Here is a 21,595-nt window from a genome sequence, read left to right as displayed (position 1 = left end):
GCTGTAGCAAGGTTGCAGATAAGGAAGGGTTCCAAGCAAAGTTCTTCAAGCTGGGGATCTTTGTTCTTGGTTCGTATGAAAGATTCCCAATTCCGGTGTCCGCAGAAATTACCGTTTGTTTCAAAATCTGAATTTATGACTAGCGTTTGTTACCACTGAATGACCTTATAGCTGAATTCTGATTTTATTTTTCTTTTCCTTGTTTTTTCAGTTTTTTGGGTTTTTTCGGAAATAAAATAATTGCATAACAAATAGGAAATAAATAGCACTTAAGAAATGTAAACATATGCTGCACATTTTATCATTACTGAATTCTGAAATAGTACATATCCGAACCAACTAGCAAACTGATATATTAACTTCAAAGATATCACTGCCAATATACAATACTATCTTAAACAAGGATCAACATCAGCTACAGGGAGATGCTTTGAGAATGATTCAACCCTAAAGAAATTGCTGCGATGAACCGTCCAATGCCAAAGGGAAGCTATGGCATCTAGTGGTGAAGAAAAGACCTTCTCCAACCCCCACCTGAGCTGCTGCAATGAAATGCCTAATGCCAAAAGCTCGTCGCTCAGCTACAATTGCCCTACTCCACTCAAATGATAATGCCAAGGTAAATAGACCACTTCCTCTATCAATCTGAATGCAATGAAATACAACTCCAATTACCAAGACCTGTTGAGGTTTGTGTACCAACAGTCCAGACTTGAGGGTTTTGTACCAAGCCACAAAATTGCCCTTCCAAAGCAATTTCACAATTCATAAGTTTCAAAATGCCAAAAGATGATCAACAATTAGGTCTTCATCTCCTTATAACTCCTCCCAAGTGCAAATCGAACCCTAAATGAAATTCACACCTTGCACTTTTAAACAAAATATAATAAAATAACATTTTCCCAAATAAAGGCATCCATGCTATAGGAAAAACATTACTTTATTAAATTTCACAGCTCAAGGCACCAAAATGTCTCTGGATAGTGAAAATCATGTATAACAATTCGAGACCTTTCCAACGAGCTATAACACATAGGCATACCTAACCAAATGAAGCAAATATCCCCTTATTACTCCAAACTGGCTATACAAATAGCCTTATTTTAATTTATTTAATCGTTAACTTAGGAAATATTTAAATATATTAAAATATTTCCCATATAGTCTATAATAGCCCAAAATAACCAACCAAATATGAATCTGACCTTGTCACCTGTTTGTGACTGATGCCAAATAAAATGGATCAACTGGCAATCCCTTCCCTAAAATTTAGGGATGCTCCTAAAAAATAGGAAACTCATCCTGTCATCGTGAAACTGAAACCAAGAACTGGTCCCGAGAAACCTCATATCTAGAAACTGCCACATCCTCCTAAATTTTAGGGAAACCTCCTAAAATCAAGGAATTGCACCAAACTGTCCCAAAACTATCTGAAATGTCGGCCACTAAATCCCCTGTGTAAGTCTTTGTCCAATACTGCTAGCCTACGAGACTCCCATGATAGGCTAACTCCCATGACTCTGATAGTCAAACTAAGGAGGGGATATGACATCGTATCTTGCTAATCTATTCAATAGAGTGGTGTGTACTAGCTTTCCACCTTCTTGGTCTCACAATATTATTCACCCAATCCACAAGGTTGGGTACCTTGTGTCAGCGTCTAATTTGGGGAACTACGGGACCATTATGATTGGGCATACCTTTGCCAGACTCTATGCCACAATTTTGCACATTATCCTCACGGGACAACTGGACATATTAGGTTGTAAGGCCCAAGGGTCACGCTAGGTTTAGAGCGGATTTCCAAACTACAAAATTGGGGCTTCTGAGGTTCAACTCATGGCCATCATGAGACTTTATAAGAGGGTTATTCGTCGTACCAGGACTCCTTTGGGCTTCTCCAATTTCATTCAGAGCTTTATTGGGGTCAAGCAAGATTGCCCACTTTCTCCTATGCTATTTGGTATTTACATTGACAAGCTTGAGAGCTATCTAAGGAGTTTCTCGCTTCCCGGGGATGGATGCTATCTTCATCAGGTCTTGATTTCCACCCTTCTCTTTGCTGACGATGTGGTGCTCTTGTCTTCCTCCCCTAATGAGTTACAACATCTTTGGGACAAGTTAGCATCCTTTTGTGATTCTCAACAGCTGGTGGTCAACATTGGTAAGACCCAGGTTATGGTTTTCAATTGCTTGAAAGCCTCTCATCTCCAATTCTTTTTTAGAGGTACTGAGATCGAGATGACTTCCAGCTACACCTACTTAGGTATCAGGAATTCTAGACAATGCGTCAATCTGAGACCGACCATGTTGTCACAGGTCAGCAAGGGGTTGGGTTCACTTGCTTTACTTGAGAGACAATGCTTCAGACACCACATCGAAGATACATATTTTAGACTCCTTGTTTAGACCTATTGTCCTTTATGGTTCGACTGTTTGGGGACCCTCCCTCTTGACCACAGACTAGGCTTCGATGGAGAGGTTACAGACTCTTCTTCTTTGTCATCTTATTCGCTGACAGCTGACTACACCTACTAGTATTATCTTGGCCGAGTTTGGTGGTCATCCCTTCAGACTTTGTATTATCTTCGACCGAGTTTGGTTACTTCATAGACTCAAGGGTATTGTGGACTTTGTTGATGGCAAATACTGTTATTCCTACTTGGCCTATTGTTCCTTAACTTCAATTGTCGCTTTAGACCTTACCAATCACGCTTGGTGCTAGTATGCCTAGGCCTCCAGTCTCCTCAGCTCTGTGGGTATCGATATTGCATCGTCCTCCCTTTCAGTATTCCCTGGACGCTCTCGCTCATCTCCTCCCCCCTCAGTCGGAGTTGAATGAGATTACCAAGATGGACATCTACAAGAGGTTTATTCATGTGAATTAGGTCAACCTGCTATGGCCTTCTATACGGAGCACTATATTGACATTCAAGATGGTATTATCATTCGACTTTACTACTCTTCTCGGCGGCGGCATCATGCCTTACGTATCCAATTAGAGATGAGCAGTTTTGTCAGTGTTATGACATGGGTGTGGTTGAGAGTAAGATCCATTTCCTATTCTACCATCCGATCTACTATGAGATTCAAGGGAGGTTTCATTGCTTATTCAGAGAGTGCATGTCCTTATCCTCCTTCAAGTATGATGATCAGCGACGCCTTGCACTCTTTCTCTCACTCATAGGGAGTCTTCCCCCCCCAAATCTGCATCCCCTTATCAGCCTATCACTTCCTTCTTCACTCCGGTTACCTCTCCTAGAGGAACCAAGAGGTGTGGGAGCCCGTCCAATGCTACTCACATCAAATCGGTGAAACCACACCGAGATCACACACATATGCACCACCAGCGACAGCGGCCCTCCTCTCTCTAGTGACAGGTTCGGACTTCTCTGCCACATATAGTTATCCTTCGGTTTTGAGCTTCTTTTCGACTACTACCAACCGCTAGTTATTTCACGGTTTCATAGTCTCTCTTGTTTAGTATTGTTTCTCTTTGTTCACTTCTTGCTCTATTTGTTTTTCTTTTTATCGGACACCATTTGGTGGTCCTGCTGCCTTCTGGCCTCTATTTGTACTTTCACTCCCTTAGGCCCATTTGTGTTCTCCTATTGGACATTAATATTTTATCTTATCTTATCTTATCTACATAATAATTATCAGACTAGCTTGGCCAAATGCAGCACTCATAGTGCCTTGGAGGCTTTAGAACTAAATTAGCATCTATTCATAATCAGGAAACTTTACTTCATCTATTTTACTTTCAAAAACAATGATGATTGGATGTCTGCTATTCAGATATCCATACATAGGATTCAATTTTTAGATATCCATACATAATATTCAATTTTCAAAATTCTCTTTGACCATGATTTTCCAATTTCGGTCATTCAGTCATGAAAGATGCACAAGTGGCAGATGAGGAACCTTCACAACTTTGCTTTTTATTACATGTAGTTTGTTGATGCTGTTTTTCATGCCAACTCAATGTCTTCACATAATAACAGAACTTATAAGATGTTTTGCTTGCTGTTTTACATGCAAGACCTTTGTCAAAGATTATTTATCTAACCAATGAGATCTTATGATATGAATTTGTAGTACCTTTTCCTGCTCTGGCGTATACATTTGCTTGCCTTTTCGTTCCCATCGCAAAAAAGCTTGGACTTGTACAAGGTCTTCAGGAATTGATATTTGAGAGATTTCATTCTTGCTCCTGGGCAAGTCAATGTGGAAGTTTTGTCCTTTAAATTTGAACCTGGAAATTTAATCAAGGGAATAGATTTTATTGGTCAACAACTTAGGAATGTCACACTAGACAATTATATTGGGAAACTTCCAAAAAATTCAAATTGGAAAACGAAAAATTTAAACAAAACACTTACCAATTGTTTCTCGATTCATCATACAAAAGAAATTCAACAGAGGATATGTTTGAGTCATGTATCTCTATTGTCAAGAAAGATGTATCCCCAGACTGCAAATCATGAGAACCAAGAATGCATAATCTAATTTAAGGTCAGAGACTATTATCAATCAAATCAAAATGCTCAGAATGTAAGTAAAAGCCAAGTCATTTATCTAAATCCATCGTACATAGTATGTACATATGTGGCACAAAGAATTTCACAGCAGAGGAAAACTTACCTTCGTAAAAGGAGTTCGCAAAGCTCTTTTTTTATAATTTGTTGTTCCACTAGGCCAATTTGATGGAAGTATCCAATTTCTGCTCAATAAAATATCTTCTATCAGAGCCTTAAAATCTAAAGCAATGGATAAAAGAATGAAAGTGAGATATAGCAACTCCATAAACAAGTTCCCAGAAAGAAGAAAACTTACTTCTCCCCACTCCTCACTGCACCCCAATGAAGAATTAAGGATGGGCTGCTATTTGTAACCTGCAAATTAATCTTTGCTGGAGATTCACCTGCAGACTTTATGACATTCACCTGCAACAAGAGACATAATCATGGTATAACTGTGTCTATACTGGACTCAAGAGATGACCAATGCAGCTATCAAATGCCAATTTCAATACCTGCAGCTGACACTGGTCATCAAGGTCAAATGTCTCCATAAGTTGCTGAAAAACAACAAGAAAAAGACATAGATGGCAGTTAGAATCCCTTCCTAACAAGTACAGACTGATAATATTGAATCATGGATGGTTAATCAAACCATGCTCATATTTGGGAACAACTCTGGAAAAAAGGTCACTTCTTAATGTGACATGGACCACTGGCAATTCTACATAACTAAAGAGTGAAGTTGTCTAACAGACTAAGAATATAGAAGATAAGAATTTTATCAAATATTATACAATAATGCAAATATACTGTGGTTTCAAATCCTAACACTACTGCCATCACAGTACATGCATAGTTTTTCAACATTAAAAAATAAAAAGTAACCCTGATGGGCATGAATATTCTTTTATCCCGCAATTTAAACCAAAGAAACCTTGCTAGCTTCCCACTTCCACCCCTAACAGAAAGCTATCTTGATGGTAGCCAAAACTAAGTACCAGACTCAAACTCTATATAACACGCATCAGCACCTTTAACAATAATTCCTATTCTTGCATTCTCTCATCCTGATGATGGATCACGTAATGTGATCCGAAATGTTGATGCTCAAAAAACTCACACAATCTAATCCAGAAACATTGCTCTCATTCTAAATGGATTGGGGAAATCTGATAATGTTAATTGATAAGACATTTGTATATATATGGGTTAATGTGTGGGTACTCTCCTTAGGCTTTGTACCTAGGCATATAGATTGACATCTATAGCATTTACCTTGTACAAAATCTATTAGAAACCAAAAGGACGATAATACCAGAGAAGCAGGCATATCTATAACTAGGATTGCCAGAACCCAATCCAAAATCCATACAGGGTTCACCTGAAGACACTTTATTTTGCAAGTGGGAATATATTTTCATTAAAGGAATAATGTCAAATGAGTACTTGCTACGTTTCACCTTATAATGAATATGTTCGCTGTTATATTTATGTTTACTCAGCAAGTTAAAGCATTCAACGTAAGGAATAAACAAAAAGGAAACTGAAAACTCATGAATGGATTGAGGTCACTATATAGCATGTATCGAAACCATTTGTAGTTGATTATAAGAGCTAAATTGGCAACACAACTGTTGAGATCAAGCATTAATACATGACAAGATACTAGGAATGCACACCACTTGGGCATTCTACCTAGTCTTGTCAATTGAGCTTTTCAATGTCAGATTTTTAAATCAATGAGAAACTGAAAGGGCAATCATACCTCAGTAGAAGCTGGATCTGTTGCTAAGATTGCACGAGGCCCCGTCCAAGTTCCACGCAAAGGTTCTTTGAAGGAAATTTTGCTAGGTAAATGTAGACTATTGTCGAACAATTTAATGCTGAGAAGAGGCTTTGAAGACCGATGAACTGATGGATTTGAAGCATCTTTAGAAATAGCATACATAACATGTCCAGTAGAAGAACCAAGATATGCAGATGGTAGCCTGCTTATTGCTGGCTGAAGTAAACCATTCCCAAGCATTTTGATTTTCTCCTTCTTCCTATGTCAGAACAAGTTCTTAATTGTTCAAGCCTCAAAGCCTTCTTTTACACCAAAATGCTGTACAAGATAATGAACACAAAGCAAACAACAATTTATACATGATCAGAAAAGGATAAATACAGACATGTATCATACAAGGACAGAAGTCTATTGATCAGTTAAACAATCAGAGAGAGAACAGGAGAAAATCATAAAATGAAACCAAACCAGCTGATTAATATGTCTGTCCTATTGCTGCCATAAAATTCAGATTCAATCAGTAACAGAGCTGCATGCACTACTAATCAGACAGAAAAGAAAGGTGGGGATATAACTCAAGGAAAGTCTATCTTTAACGATTGCCACTGCAAAGCTTGATGGCTATAAATGGTTGCTTTTGAACCATTATAGTGGCCATCTATGCTGATATTTGAAGACATCACTGGCAGATTTAGTCAATCAAGTAGATTTTTTTTCAATTATTTGCCAATCCCAAGCTAGAGTGTACAGTATTTTCTAGTTAAATGCGTTAAGGACTACTCTGCCACGTATCAGATTGACCCGCTGGGTTCTTCACATTTAAATACATAATAGAAGAGGTCTTTTTCAAACACTAATTTATAATTCAAAACCATAAGATGCATATATTCAAATCCTACTGAATAAAAATTAATTTAAAAAATGGAACTAAGTTCAAGAAATCATACAATTTTAGAAGTTCAGATATCATGATGAATTTATTTCAATATAAACTTCTTACTTTGTTTGGTGATATTCCAGATTTTTTAAAGTTTCCTTTGGACTATATGTTGCTTACAAATATTGGCAATGGAATCTGATGTATCTTTGTTTTTAAATGGCAAAAGTTTTTTTTGGAAAAAGAATGACAATACTAGCAAATATTAGCCACTAAAATAATCCCTTTTCAAACATAGCAAAACGTGAGCAAGATGAATCATTCGAATGGCATGCCTAAAAATATAGATGACATAATTATAAATGTAGAAAATGTGACTCAGTTCAGCAAATATAGCAATCAGAAGACTCAACATGCTCAGAAAATTCATGGAAACGGTTATATACGTGAGGAACCAATTCACTTATTTGGGCCCAAATGAACCCAAAAAAGTTTATAAGATAATGAAAGACCAAATTCAATTTAGCCAGAGATGAATATCAGACCATTATGCTGACATTTAAAAGCCCAAACACACAGCATTTATCCATTCAAAAAGTGCATGATTACAAAAAATGTTCAAAAACTCGCACAAGCTTGACATGACAGGACTACTAATTGTACTGCCTTGAATTCCTTGCACCAAAAGAATCTCAATGTGTTCATAACGAATATTGTACACCGCTGATCTAAATCTCAAAATTGAACCACCAACACTCCTTTAAAGTCGGATGATTCAAAAAGGATATGATCATGACCCAAATCAAAGAGAAAGCATGTAAGAGTTGGAAACAAGAGATGGTTTCAAATCATACGCTGACAGTGTGAGACAAAAAGATTGAATTAACGTAAACTACGATATTACCAAAAGCTCATAACATCATGTTCTATAGGATCAATAATGCAAACCCACGTAAATTGGCCTCGACACTCACATAAGGTTACATGGTGCACTACAAAGTATGCAGCATTGGATCAAATTCCACATCAGTCGAATATTTTCAATAAACCCAAAACCAATTTTATTATCTATTAACTAATATAACACAATATTTAAATCTGTGGAGCATATTCAATCCTTAATCAGCCGTGTAGTGGCATACACTATGCCAGCTTGAGAAGAAGACCATGATCATTGATCATCACCCGATATACCCGTCAAAATAGATTCAGAAACAAGGAGATCGGCACATTAGTTTGGCCTGACAAAAGTGGTTTCTTGATTTTTTTAAACAAATTTTATAATCAAAAAATGCATATTTGGTGAAGAGCCAATCGAGAAATCGTTCGAAGATTTTACTTATTTACAAAATTGGAGGACATCTACCGCTAAATAATAAATGTAATGAACGAGTCTCAATTCAGCAGAGCAAAGCACCCAAAGACATACATAGGATAAGAGACTGATAACATATGATCTACACAGCAGATATAAGGATGCAGAACCCAGTTCACTATCGAATGAGCCAAGAAAATATAAATATAAGTATATTATAAACAGATTTCAACTTAACTAAAATCCCAAACCGAAAAAAAACAGTCATATTTCAAAGCGCAAACAATTTTCAAAGTACACAACTTCCCAAATCACTTTGCAACTTACAAAATTTGACGACTGACTACAAACTACATTGCATTTGGCAAAAACCAGTGAAAGTTGGCTTATGTGACAGCAAATATCTCTGAATTAAAAGCGTGTCATGAAGATACAGATCGGAAACTCGAGAGTTGCAGAAAATACCTCTTTTATTTAATATAAATTCAATGTGTATACGGCCACTTCAATAAACCCTCCACGGCAGACTTCGTTTCATTGCTTCGCGAAGTTATACGCCTGCAAAATGTCACCGTGGAGGAACTGCGAGAAGTATCTCCCATCACCCAATATCGATGCGACACGTGGAAGTTTGCCATTGTTCAGATCCGACGTCTGTGGTGAAAAGTGAATGGAGATCGGACGGTGGAGTTTGCAGCACAAGTCCCTGTAAAATATCACAGTTTGCCGTATGTGAGGTGTAGCGCGGTGTAACGTGAATCGAGGCGCCCGCTATGGCTGAGCCACGTTTTAGATTTTTAACTTTTTCACCTTCCTATATGTTATTTGTCTGCCCTTTGCTAATTAGAAAAATGTTATAATTTATGGTTTCTGAAACAGAGAGATATTCAGGTATTTTGTTGGTGAAGATAAAGGTTGGTTGCAGGAAGATGACGGGAATTGGCTTTTACATAATCTGGTTTTGAAAAATATAGTGTTTGTTTCAAAATTGGCAAAATGGAATTAGAATATCCGACTTCTAATTTTGCCTCAAACACAGGGTATGTGACTTCCCTCTCAAAACTAGAAATTGAGTTTTAAAATTCGGTTTCACTTTTTGGGGAGTCAATCAAAATGAATTTGGAAGATTTTTTGGTGTTCGCTCGCATTTTTTTTACACCCACCTCGTGAATATATTCTCCTTGACCTAATATTCCTTACTCTGCTGCTTCACTCTGCATTTGAACTGGTTCAGTTGCTTCACTCTGTGTTTTCACTGATTCAGCTCTTGGATTATCTTTGTTTTCCTTGTGTCGACATTGTTTTACAGGGTTTTAATTGTTGTGGAATTTTTGTTTTATAGGGTCAAAGTTTTCAGCATTTCCAGCTTGGAGCTCTTCATCTGCATTAAAAAATTTTGGGTGCTCAACAAGGTGTGTCTACATTAGATTAATAGAGGGTTTTTTCTTTTTCCTAGGTGAATAGAGGGTTTTTTCTTTTTTCCTTTTCTCATTCATGTCACATTCTATGCCAACATTCCTCCATGTTAACTCATTTTGAGCCAATTGTTTCGTCTCGTCAACTCTTCCTCATCATACTGCTTATCCTTCCAAAACTGTTGTTTCGCTTCCTTTAGGTCTCTGATTTCTTTCTTCACTTTGTCTAGCTCTAGCTTTTCTGAAATAGCTCTGTTGTTTCTTTCTACAGCATTCATCTGATCTTTAACAAGTAGTTAAATTACATATACCCTCAATATATATAAGCACATCTTGGTTAAAGATTTCTGTTGGTGTAAATAGATATTTACTATTTACACTTTACTTAAGTTTACTTAGGTTAGTGCATTATTTTATTATTTTGCATTACTTTATTATTTATTTTGTGAGACACTTAGGAGTTTGCGTACCTTTATGAGTTGTCATGTTGACAACACATAAGTGTGCAACTCTAATTCAACACATGGTGTCTACAACACTAGAGTTTGCATCATTCATTGAGTTGTCATGTAGACAACACAGTTATCCGCACTCCTAATTTAGCACATGTCTCTACAACATAAATTTGTGTGCTACACCATTATAGGCTTATCCTCTCATCATTGCACTTACTTCCGTGCTTAATGGAGGATAATCGATATCTGGTGAACGTGTCTGGTTGTATGACTTATTATGATGTTGATTCCTAGGCATTCTAGATGCATCTTAGAGGCCTTTATATATAGGCACTCCTAGTGTACTTGTACATTGTATTGAATACTATACATTTATTCTGATCATACTCTGGTTTATTTTGTGCTTGTGTTTGAGTTCCTTGGTCATGGGTGAATTCTGCTCCATTGGATCAGTAAGTTTCCTAATACAAAATTTGACAGGATTAGAGATATTTTTCAACAAGGTTCCTAGGGCCATCTCTTGTTTGGATTCTCAGTCTTCTTTTCGAGCTTCATCAGCGTCAACAGGAGGTTTCTTTGTTGCACCATTTACAAAATGTAGTAAACCTTTTTCTACCAATGGTTCCTTGATGTTTTCTTTTCAAGTAGCATAATTATGTGGAGTTAACTTTGAAAAAGAACCCATAATGCAAGAGCGCAAGATCAAGGAGACACAGTACACGATACACACCCCCCCTTTTTACTCAATCAAAAAATTCCCCCCCCCCCCCAAATGAATGATTTTGGCACTTTATATATAGTGTGTTTACAATAGGTCACTTGTCAAAATGGACAAAGTGGGCTATTACAACCTCCGTATAGAGTACAAATGTAAAATTCTACAATGTAGCTCAAAAATATAACAATTGTGAAGCAATACAATGCAAAACAGAACCTATTTCTAAAAGTGGTATTTTTGTCCACATAAGCCTATAATCTGACTATAGATCTGAAAAGTAGACAAAAAAATATGCACTTTCAAAAAAAAGAACCTGAAAAGGAGTCCAAATAAGCCCGTACGATGCATTTGAAGTTGCAAAATGTAGGATTAGGTAGGTATAGTTGCCAAAAAATATTATTTCTGACAAATCCATGCACCAAACTCAAAAAAGAGCTATACCACTAAAAAGTTTAGAAAATTTTACCCAAAATTAAAAAAATCGCACTTGATTCGGAGTCTGGATGACCAAGTTATGGCCTCTCAAAGTTGGGCTGCCAAATCAAAATTGCATCTGAAGAGGGGTCTGGAGAGGGAAACATGATGTTAAATTTGATAGTCAAACTATCGTCGCAACAATTCAAAAGTGTCCTGGAATGACAATCAGATGACTATCAAATTTAGGCTAGCAATTTGCTAACATCAGTAAAAACGCAGGACGTGTCGATCACGTCACTTGTACTACTAATGACGTTAGCACGTACAAAAAAGTACGATAGGGTCTGATGTGGTGGTACGAAAATGTTGACTGTGTTGTACGATCTATCGAGTCAGATGTCGACGTGGTGGGTTACGTGGACCTTTGTGCAGGCGGTGACTATGCCTAACGCGTGGCGGATGAGTTGTCACAGGTGCCATGTGGCATCGAGAGTCTGCACCGTGTGGATCATCTGAAACCGGACATGTTTTTGGCAATGTGTGTCTATGTTGCAAACTGGACAGTGGCTTTTACGCTGCATGGTAGACAACGAGTGGGGTCTGAGGCAAAGTTGGCGCCAGTTGTTGCAACAGCGGGCGAACACGTGGACGAGTCTGGCAACTACCACATGGAGATTTGTCTAATGCCGCAAAATAGAGAAGAAGTTGTCAATGAGAACCTTTTTATGAAAATGACATGATTGCTACCGTCAGTAACAAGGCTAATTGGATTGCTATTTACTGGTGCCGGTGAATGAGGGATTTAAATCACACATTTGTCATGGGTATGCCTCCAAAGTTATTTAAAAATAAAAACTGTCCATGCTATAAACAACTGTCGCAGACTACTAGGTGAGTTAATGTGCTTGCAGGATTATGGTTATTGCCCGAAAATTAATGTCGTCTGTTGGTAATATTTGGTGCGGCCCAAAAATGAGATTGTGCCCGCCAATAAAATAAAGAATATTCTGATGGAATATTCTCTACGCAGGGTCTTGGTGTGATTACTCGGTTCTAAAAAAAATCCTTTGCTAGCCTAATTGGGCAAAAAATATGAAAAAAAAAATCGAAAAATATAGAGAAAAACTACAAATCTGAAAATTAATTAAATAGATTGATAAAAAACCATGCCCAGCTTGCAAATCGGGCCTTCGGATTCCGATTTGCAAAAAAAAATTGCCTCAAAATTGACTTTTGCCTAGGGTAGGCAAATTTATAGTCAATCTTCGTTGAATCATCATTCTAGATGCAATGGCGAGGTCTGCTTCGACTCTAGATGTTCTCAATTGCTGCAAATGCTCTAGATTTGAATCAGGTCCCTTCAAGAGATGAAGCAACAAGGTCTCCAATGGCTTTGCGACGAGAATCTCCCTCAGCTCTAATACCATGAAAGAATTTTTCTTAGGGAAAAATTAACTCAAGACCAAGGAACTCAAACACAAGCACAAAATAGACCAGAGTATGATCAAAATATCTATATAGCATTCAACACAATGTACAAATACACTAGGAGTGCCTATATATAAAGGCCTCTGAGATGCCTCTAGAATGCCTAGGAATCAGCATCATGATAAGTCATACAACCAGGCACATGTCCACTAGATATGGGTTATCCTCCATTAAGCACAGAAGTAAGTGCGATGATGAGAGGATAAGCCTACAATGGTGTAGCACACAAATTTATGTTGTAGACACCATGTGCTAAATTAAGAGTGTGAATAATTGTGTTGTCTACATGACAACTCAGTGAATGATGCAAACTTCAGTGTTGTAGACACCATGTGTTGAATTAGAGTTGCGCACTTCTGTGTTATCAACATGACAACTCATAGAGGTATGCAAACTCCTAAGTGTCTCACAAAATAAATAATAAAATAATGCACTAACCTAAGTAAACTTAAGTAAAGTGTAAATAGTAAATATCTATTTGCACCAACAATTCCAAGTGCTTAACCACCAGTGGCAGCTGGTAACAAGCTTTAAAGAGGCTTTCAGAGAAAGGGCAGCTCTAAGGTAGGGTTTCCAAGTTTGATAGTCCATCGTCTAGTAACCAAATTCATATTTTTCTCAAAAAATCCAGTAGGAGCTTGATGTTTTCCAAGCCACCTAATCAGTCTAAACTTTTGGATTCCTCTAAAAAACTATCCTCTCACCATTCCATGACAAAAAAATTGAATTCGAATGTTTGAACCAAATCCAGCCAAATTTCCATTTTCTTTTATTATCTAACCCATCCAGACTTTTCAATTCCTATAGAAATTATTACTCAAAATGAGCCTGTGCCCTAGCTACGTAGTTCAATTTTTTTGAACTAAATCCAGGAGGATACAGATCATTTTTTGGACCATCGTTTCCTGTCCGGATTTTTCAATTCTTATCAAAATATAACGAAACCGAAAACAGACCATGCTTCAATTATCGAATTCAGACTTATTTTTACAATAATAGGCTCCCGATATTTTACGAACAACCAACTCAGTTAAAACTTTTTATTGCTTCATAAATTTTAATAAAATTTTCAAAAAATTCCAGAATTTCAAACTCTTTACCTCCTAAGAAAATCAAAACATTCATACCTGCTAACCAAAATATTCAATCCATACACCAAGATGTGCTTATCAATTTCAAAATGAAAAAGTTCATCTCCACTACTTTGTTGCTAATTACATCCTCATCCATTGCGTTAAAAAGATTATTTTTCTTCACACATTCTGATTTCTCAGATGGGTTGTCTCTATCCTTTAAAGGCCCTAAGAGGTCAGAAGTAGCCTCAATCTTGGTACTTTTCAAGACATGTCCTTGAAAATATGGCATTGTCACTATCTCCCCAATTTGAATTGATTCCCATTCGTTGCTTTTGCTGCTTTCAAGATCTGTTGTTCCCTTGCAAATGCCCTTTGTTTTGATATCTTCTTTTACTTTTTCTAGCTTCATTTCCTCTCTATTATTCTTGAAGATGATTATCGGTTTCCCTGGCTTTATCTCTTCTTTTTTATGTTTCTCTGAAACCCTCCCTTTATGCTTCTTATTTCCAATACCTAACATCTTTTTATACTTATCCTCATTAACAATATAATGGTCTACTATGGCTTTTAATGAAGGCCCAGTAGATCCATATCTAGATTCAGATTTGTAAGTCTTGAGAATGTCAATTATCTTCCACTTTTGCGGCACAAAAGCATATGGTTACTTTATCGAAATCTTTCAGAGAATAAGCATTTAATTTTTCGTGGTTCTTTGGTCAACTAAACTTCATCTTAGTGACTATTCCACTATTTGATCCAATGAAATTTCATTTGAACTATGCAAATTAAGTTTCTTATGATGAATCCAAAAACATACCTCAAAATGTTGTCAAGGATCAAGCTTATCTATACCTACTTGGCTATCATAGCTGGGTGTAAATCTTTTTATGCTTGTAATTAAGTCTAAGACAGTGCATCGATTGAGCATACGTGCAAGTGTAAATCTTTTTCACTTTTGTGATCCTCTACTCCTTTACAATATACTAAAATGATCAAGATTCAAAAGAGATAACAAGACTTGCAAATAGGGCTTGGCAAACATGATTTTGTGTATGTTAAAAGAGATATTAGATACATTCTTGCTACGTCTTTTCTGGACAACATCTTGATATTGGAGCTTTTCTCCTTGAGAATGATGTTTTGTTCTACTTTCAGTTGCTTGAGCTATATCCTTTTGAATGCCAAAGGAAAGTTTTAATTTAAGAAAGGATCAGTTCCATAATTATAACATTTGTAGTGAGTGGGAAGAAAAGCCATGTGACAATGGAAAGAGTTTAGGTGGCAAGGTTGAGAGGTCACATATCATTCAGCACTTGCAAATTATTGGGGAAGTATTGATTATTCCTACACCTAGTTACGTGTGTAGAGATTTCACATCCATTCAATCTTGCCTTAATATGAGTACATAGGGAAGAGAAAAATGGGAAAATAAGTTTCAACTTGCAAGAGATGGATTCATTCCCACGAATCAAGCAAAATATGAGGGTTTCTGTGCAAAATGAGTGTTTCCCATGCTTCAACTAAATATTTGTTATTCTTTGTCATTGTCATCATATTTTGTCCTACAATTATTTGACCCACTTTAGGCAATTCTTAATTCGTAGATGTCAATATTTGATTTCTAAGCTTTGTGATCCCATTCGTTAGTGCTAGTTTGCCCTCTAGTGTGCATAAGATTTGGAAGTAGAGTTCAAATTTCAAGCCAGAGATGATTCTTACTGGATTCTATTTTGGATACAACTGTCATGACTCACATTAGAGCCTAGTGTTTATCGATCAAGGAGTTGAGGACTGATTTAAAGCATAGGTTTTCATTAGTTCTTTTTCTTTTTCATTCTCTCTTCTCTTGTGTGCCCTTTTCAAGTTAAAGATAGACCTAAATAAAAAAGCTTGCCTTCCACCGTTCATGGATTATGGTCTAATTTGTATACATTTTCAGACATGATGTTTTACTGTACCTTTATTTTCTAATTTGTATCCATTGATTTGTTGGAAATTAAGAAATTTAGTAGGAAATTAAACCTCCCAACCATATAAAATGCATAAAATAGATCTTTCTTGGGACTCTTACTAAAAGTTTGACCAAAAACATATATTGTCTAGATAAGATGATTATATATTGGAAAGAACTCATATATTGTTGATGTTTGGATCATAGTTTGCAAACTCTCTGAAAATTCCTCATATTGGCGAATACCATATTCTTATGTATAACTGCGACTTTTTTTTAGGTTACCGATGGCTCCTATTAGAGATAAAAGAATCTTGTCTATCGTTGTTAAGAAGACCAGAGTAATTTGTGTTCTTGCTGCTATTCTTGCTTTCCTTGCTGCATCTATAGCAATATCTGCTCAACAAGATAGAAGAGAAAGACGTAAGCACCAAAGAGACAAAATTCCATTTTACAAGCGAATTGTCCATTCTAATGAGACAGATTGTCATGACCAAATTTGCATGACTAGAGGGACTTTCTTTCATCTAGCTGATATTCTAAGGCAAAAAGGCAACATTGAAGATACAGTAAACATAGTGTTGGAAGAGCAACTAGTGATGTTCCTCCATACACTTGGCCACAATCTAAGGAATCGTAAAATTGGTCACAACTTTGGTCACTCAGGAGAGATAGTTAAACGACACTTTCATAAGGTCCTAAGGGCTATCTTATCTCTCCACGTTGATTATCTTGTACCTACTGGTCCAAATACTCCTGTTGAGATTATTGGGAAGGATCGTTTTGATCCGTACTTCAAGGTATATCTCATAGCTCTACATGCTTACTTCACATTTAAACATATTAGTTGACATTTACTCATATTACTACACATTTGAATCTCATAGGATTATATTGGAGCAATTGATGGATCCCATATATCGGTTACTATCGATGTCAAGATACAAGCTAAATATCATGACAGAAAAGGCCACTTGTCACAGAATGTTATGGGTGTTTGTTCATTTGATTATAAGTTTTGATACATTCTTGTTGTTTGGAAAGGGTTTGTTGCAAATAGTGGTGTTCTTGCTTCAACTCTCTCCATAGCAGATCCATTGGTAGTTCCCCAAGGTATGTCAAATCTACTTGTAAATGATTTTATAGTGAAGTTTATCAGAAATGAGGCAACATTCTGACAATATTCATTTCTATACATTTTTTGTAGGATTTTTTTTTTTAGTTTATGCTGGGTATCCAAATGTTTCTAGATTTATTGCCCCTTATAAATGCACACGTTATCACCTAAAGAAGTTTTCAAGAGCAAACCCAATAAATAGTGCACATGAGTTATATAACCACCAACACTCCTCGCTTAGAAATACAATAGAGAGCACATTTGGGATTTTGAAACAACATTTTCCTATCTTGAGGCATGCAACATCTTATCCGATAATGACACAAATAAAAATTGTTTTTGCATGTTGCATATTACATAATTTTATAACTATAAAGGATGGTTTTCCATCTCAAATAGAAGTAGAAGAGGATGATGATCATGATGGGATAAATGTACCATTACTTGAGACATATGGGATGAGTCAACGAGATAGGGATGATTGGGGAAAGTTTTGAGACGAGATAGCTAGGAGGATGTGGGAAGACTACAGATCTCGTGCTTAGTTTTAATAAATCAACATGAACAATATATTTACAGCTTCCTAGTGATATGATATTTGTGACATTGATATGTCCTTATTATAACTTTATTTGATTGTATAAATCAAAAAAGTTCTGCTTAAGTTATATTTATGTTTGATCCTTGCAATCCCACAAAATGTTTGACTTAACTTTTCAAGTAGATGGTTAAAATGTGTTTTCTCTATTGTTCTACATGTATTTGATAAAAGTTCTTTCAATTTTTCACTTTATTTCTACACTATGCAGTGATGGTTTTGAGTTTTTTTTACCACAGTTTATACTTTTTAAAACCAAATATATTATCTATTTACACTCACTGGGTTCCATATTGGCTAATGATGGTGCATTCATCTTACCTCTACTGTTCTCTGCCATGTACAGATGTTTTTTTGAGTGAATCTTTGTTTCCCTAGCTATATTTTCCTCTTTTATTTGGTGTGAACATTTTGTGGATAATTGAAATGAAATGAACATTTTATGATGTTATGAATGTTACTGTGGATAGCTGTGAATAATTTCTAATTTCAATTGGAATCATTACATGCAATCTCTATATCTAATGAATCCATAATCTCTCTAGCTTCATTTTATAATATCCTTTCAATAGTACAAAATACTGGTTGCTGTTGTAATACTAGCTGCTGTGTGAACAAATACTGGTTGTTGTTATAATATTGGTTGTTATTGTAATATTGGTTGTTGTTTCAAAACGAGGAATGTTGTTATAATGTGAAATATTAGCTGCTTTTGTATGTGAAATATTGGCTACTGTTATATGTGAAATGTTGGAATATTGTTATAATGTGAAATAATGGTTGCTATTGTATGTGAAATACTGGAATGCTGTTATAATGTGAAATACTTCAATATCTATCATTTCATATTGAAACATTCTATTCATAAATGTGTGATGTTTCAGTTTAATAACTTGAATTTAAGACTGTCATGTGAGGTTGTAGTATCTACTCAAAATCATTGTTTATTAGGCTTCGTCAGTAGTGTATGCTCAAATGGCTGACAGGTTTTAAATATAGTGTTGAAGAAGGTTTACAACTCTATTACTAACTAGTTGATATATAACATATTTAATTTTTATTGTATTTGTTTTGGTCATATATAGGCTGAAAGTATTTGAAGTTATTGATTGATTGTGACGAGTTTCAAATTTGTTGAATAATGGATAGTGGAATTCAGACAACCCAACCGGCTTCTTCTTCAAAGAAGGCAGTTTGGACTAGAGAAATGGAACATAGGTTCCTTGACCTTCTCGCAAAGCAGGTCCAGATGGGTAGAAAAGGAGAGGGGGGGTTTCGAAAAGAGGCATGGACAACAATTGAAAATAAGTTCAATTCTAATTTGAAACTAAATCTATCCAAGGATAATTTTAAAAACAAGTTGAAAACGTGGAAGATTGGTTATAGGATTATGAAAGAACTGGAAAATATGAGTGGATTCATGTGGAATGAGACCACTCAATGTATGCATTCTGATGAGAGGGTGTGGGATGAACTATTGAAGGTAATATGATCTTTAAATTATTTTGATTAAGTATAATCTATCTTATTAAGTCATAACTAAAAGATAATAAACTAATTCATTCATGATGCCCACATACAACGAAAAGATTTCAAAGGTGCCAAGGCGTATAAGAGGTAGCCATTCTAATACTTTGATGAGTTGGCCTTCATTGTGGGAAATGACGTAGCTAAAGGTACAATAGCTACAACAACACATGAGACTGAAGAAGGGAAACTTGTGTTTGATGCCCTTGATCTAGATGATGATAGAGATTTTTCTATGTCGATTAAAACTCCTACTAATTTGGATGAGGACATGAACCCTTCCAATCAATCTAGTGCAACCAACAAAGAGAGAGTGCCACCATCATGTTCAAGAAAGCCAAAGAGGAAGAAGGGCAACATGGCTAGTTTGATGGATGTCATATGTGAAGCCATCAATAAGTTACATGAGGGTCTTAAAAGTACTCAACATATACCCATGGATGAAGGACATATTGATTCAATTAATGATAAAGTGTATGATGCTCTCAAGGCCATTCCTAACCTCAATGAAGATATAATGCAACAAGCATTTGATAGTTTTTTGCTTGAGAGCACAAGAGCCAAAGGGTTCTTGAGAATGACTGAAGCAGAAAGAGTGAACTATATACGATTGAGGTTTGAAGATGATCTCAAGATAGAGCATATCATAAAACTCTTGAGATTTAGTTTTACCATTGGAACTTTATTATTTTGACATGACAGCTCAACGTTGACTGTGACACTCTACCAGTTTTTTTTGAGTTTTAACAATTGTAGTTTGACTGTCAGACTCCAGCATTATCATTTCTTTGGAGTACATCTCATATTTTTTGTCAAGTTGGTGTTTGCAAGTCTGCCAATTTTTGTTAAGCTTATATAGACAAAGGAATCCATTTGGGAGAGTTTGATTACTATTGTTTGAATGTTTGATTGCTATTTATTTGGTGACTAGAATAACCTTCAAATTCATGGTAGCACTTTTCTATTTTCTGTAATTTATTTCTATTTATGTTACTGTAGATGCTTGTAACTATTTGGGTAAGTTTTTTCATTTCCAGATGCTTGTAACTAGTTCCCAGCCTAAGGCCTTATAGTAGAACTGTCTTATTATCTTTTTATTTAGAATGTAGGAGTTTTAAGGATGTATGCCAAATATTTGATGAAATGCCATAGCAAAATACATATTCATAGAAAGTTATGATCAGTAGTTTTACTAGATTTGACAAAATTATGGACACACACAAATTGTTCGATAAAATTGGTGAATGGTATGCAATCTCATGGAGTCCAATGATAATAGGGTATGCTCAAAATAGATATAACAAGCAATCCATCAAACTATGGTGACATGCATGATGGAGGTATGAGGAAAATGAGTTTTCATTTGCTAGTGTTCTTAGTAGTTGTGGAGATTTTTTGCATCAAGTGTTCCCTTCATAAGTTATTCTCTTTAGTTTTTTATATTTCTAGATTATCATTTTATTCCTCATCTTTTGACTACAAAAGATAGAGTCTTGTGGGTTATCTCTTTTGTAACCATCTGCATTTTTCGTTTGTCATTTGTCATGGAAGATGAAGAAGGGGAGCTTTTTTTACCGTATAGTGAAAAATGCTATAAAATTTACAGGAAATAACATGATAAATAGTGCTCTAATGGGTCTATCTCTTTCTTCAAAGTCATGCTTTGATACTTTTCAGATAGAATGGTAAGTTTTATACATATTCTACTATCAATTTACTACTCTTTTTATAAAGGCTTCATGTACTCATATTTATAACTATTATGAAAACAAATTGTATTATGTTTCATGCAACGCATTCCTCCTGCGTTTGTTTCACAGCTCATGAATAAGAAAGGCAATCATGTGGTCATGTTGCAAGGCCCAATTGGGCATATGTGGGAGGTGGAATTATCACCCAATACACAAAATACACTAGAAATTCGACATGGCTACAAAGAATTTGCTTAATTTTTATAGCTTGGAAATGGGAGATTTTCTTGTGGTTAACTATGTAGGAAACTCCATAGTTAAACACAAGAAAATCTACTACATTCAATCCCACAACACTGACACTTGAAAAAAACATGACACAGACACTAACATTGTAGCCACTCTAATTTAGGTACTGTTTCATGAACTTGTCTAGGAAGCTTTTAAAAATGATTAATAACCACTCTCTAGTGCCCTTTTAACTCTCTCATACTCCACTCAACATTAACCCAATTTTACAAAATTTTAAGCTTCATCTAAACATTACTGTTAGATCCATGAGACCCTCTTTTATTTTGGGTGCTATCTTCTTTATGGCACTTGCAGTTCAAGGAAATATCACTCCACTCGCTTTTGAA

At 35.9% G+C, this 21,595-nt stretch overlaps 2 protein-coding genes across 3 annotated transcripts in view; one reads left to right on the top strand and one right to left on the bottom strand.

Annotated features, from left to right (window-relative positions):
- Positions 1–9,076, bottom strand: part of LOC149561318 (alpha-glucan water dikinase, chloroplastic-like) — a 131,758-nt gene extending 122,682 nt beyond the window's left edge. For both annotated transcript variants that reach the window (XR_016363796.1, XM_089825083.1), the window contains exons 1-7: positions 8,970–9,076; positions 6,292–6,630; positions 5,039–5,083; positions 4,840–4,949; positions 4,648–4,726; positions 4,386–4,477; positions 4,105–4,258 (exon numbers count right to left, since the gene is read on the bottom strand). Coding sequence is in view for 1 of the 2 variants with exons in the window: in XM_089825083.1 (XP_089681209.1) it covers positions 4,105–4,258; positions 4,386–4,477; positions 4,648–4,726; positions 4,840–4,949; positions 5,039–5,083; positions 6,292–6,552 (741 nt within the window). In the remaining variant the exon portion in view is untranslated. The remainder of the gene's footprint in view (positions 1–4,104; positions 4,259–4,385; positions 4,478–4,647; positions 4,727–4,839; positions 4,950–5,038; positions 5,084–6,291; positions 6,631–8,969) is intronic.
- Positions 9,077–16,311: 7,235 nt separating this feature from the next.
- Positions 16,312–17,046, top strand: LOC149561317 (uncharacterized). Its single transcript, XM_089827796.1, has 2 exons — positions 16,312–16,824; positions 16,912–17,046. Exons 1-2 carry the CDS (start codon positions 16,312–16,314, stop codon positions 17,044–17,046), a joined length of 648 nt encoding a protein of 215 aa, XP_089683922.1.
- The last annotated feature ends 4,549 nt before the right edge of the window (positions 17,047–21,595 follow it).

This window comes from Cupressus sempervirens, chromosome 4, assembly GCF_028749045.1.
Source record: "Cupressus sempervirens isolate cs-2001-9-10 chromosome 4, ASM2874904v1, whole genome shotgun sequence".
Classification (NCBI taxonomy): domain Eukaryota; kingdom Viridiplantae; phylum Streptophyta; class Pinopsida; order Cupressales; family Cupressaceae; genus Cupressus; species Cupressus sempervirens.
The sequence above is the reverse complement of the archived record's forward strand: the minus strand, read 5'-3'. Positions and strand labels throughout refer to the sequence as shown.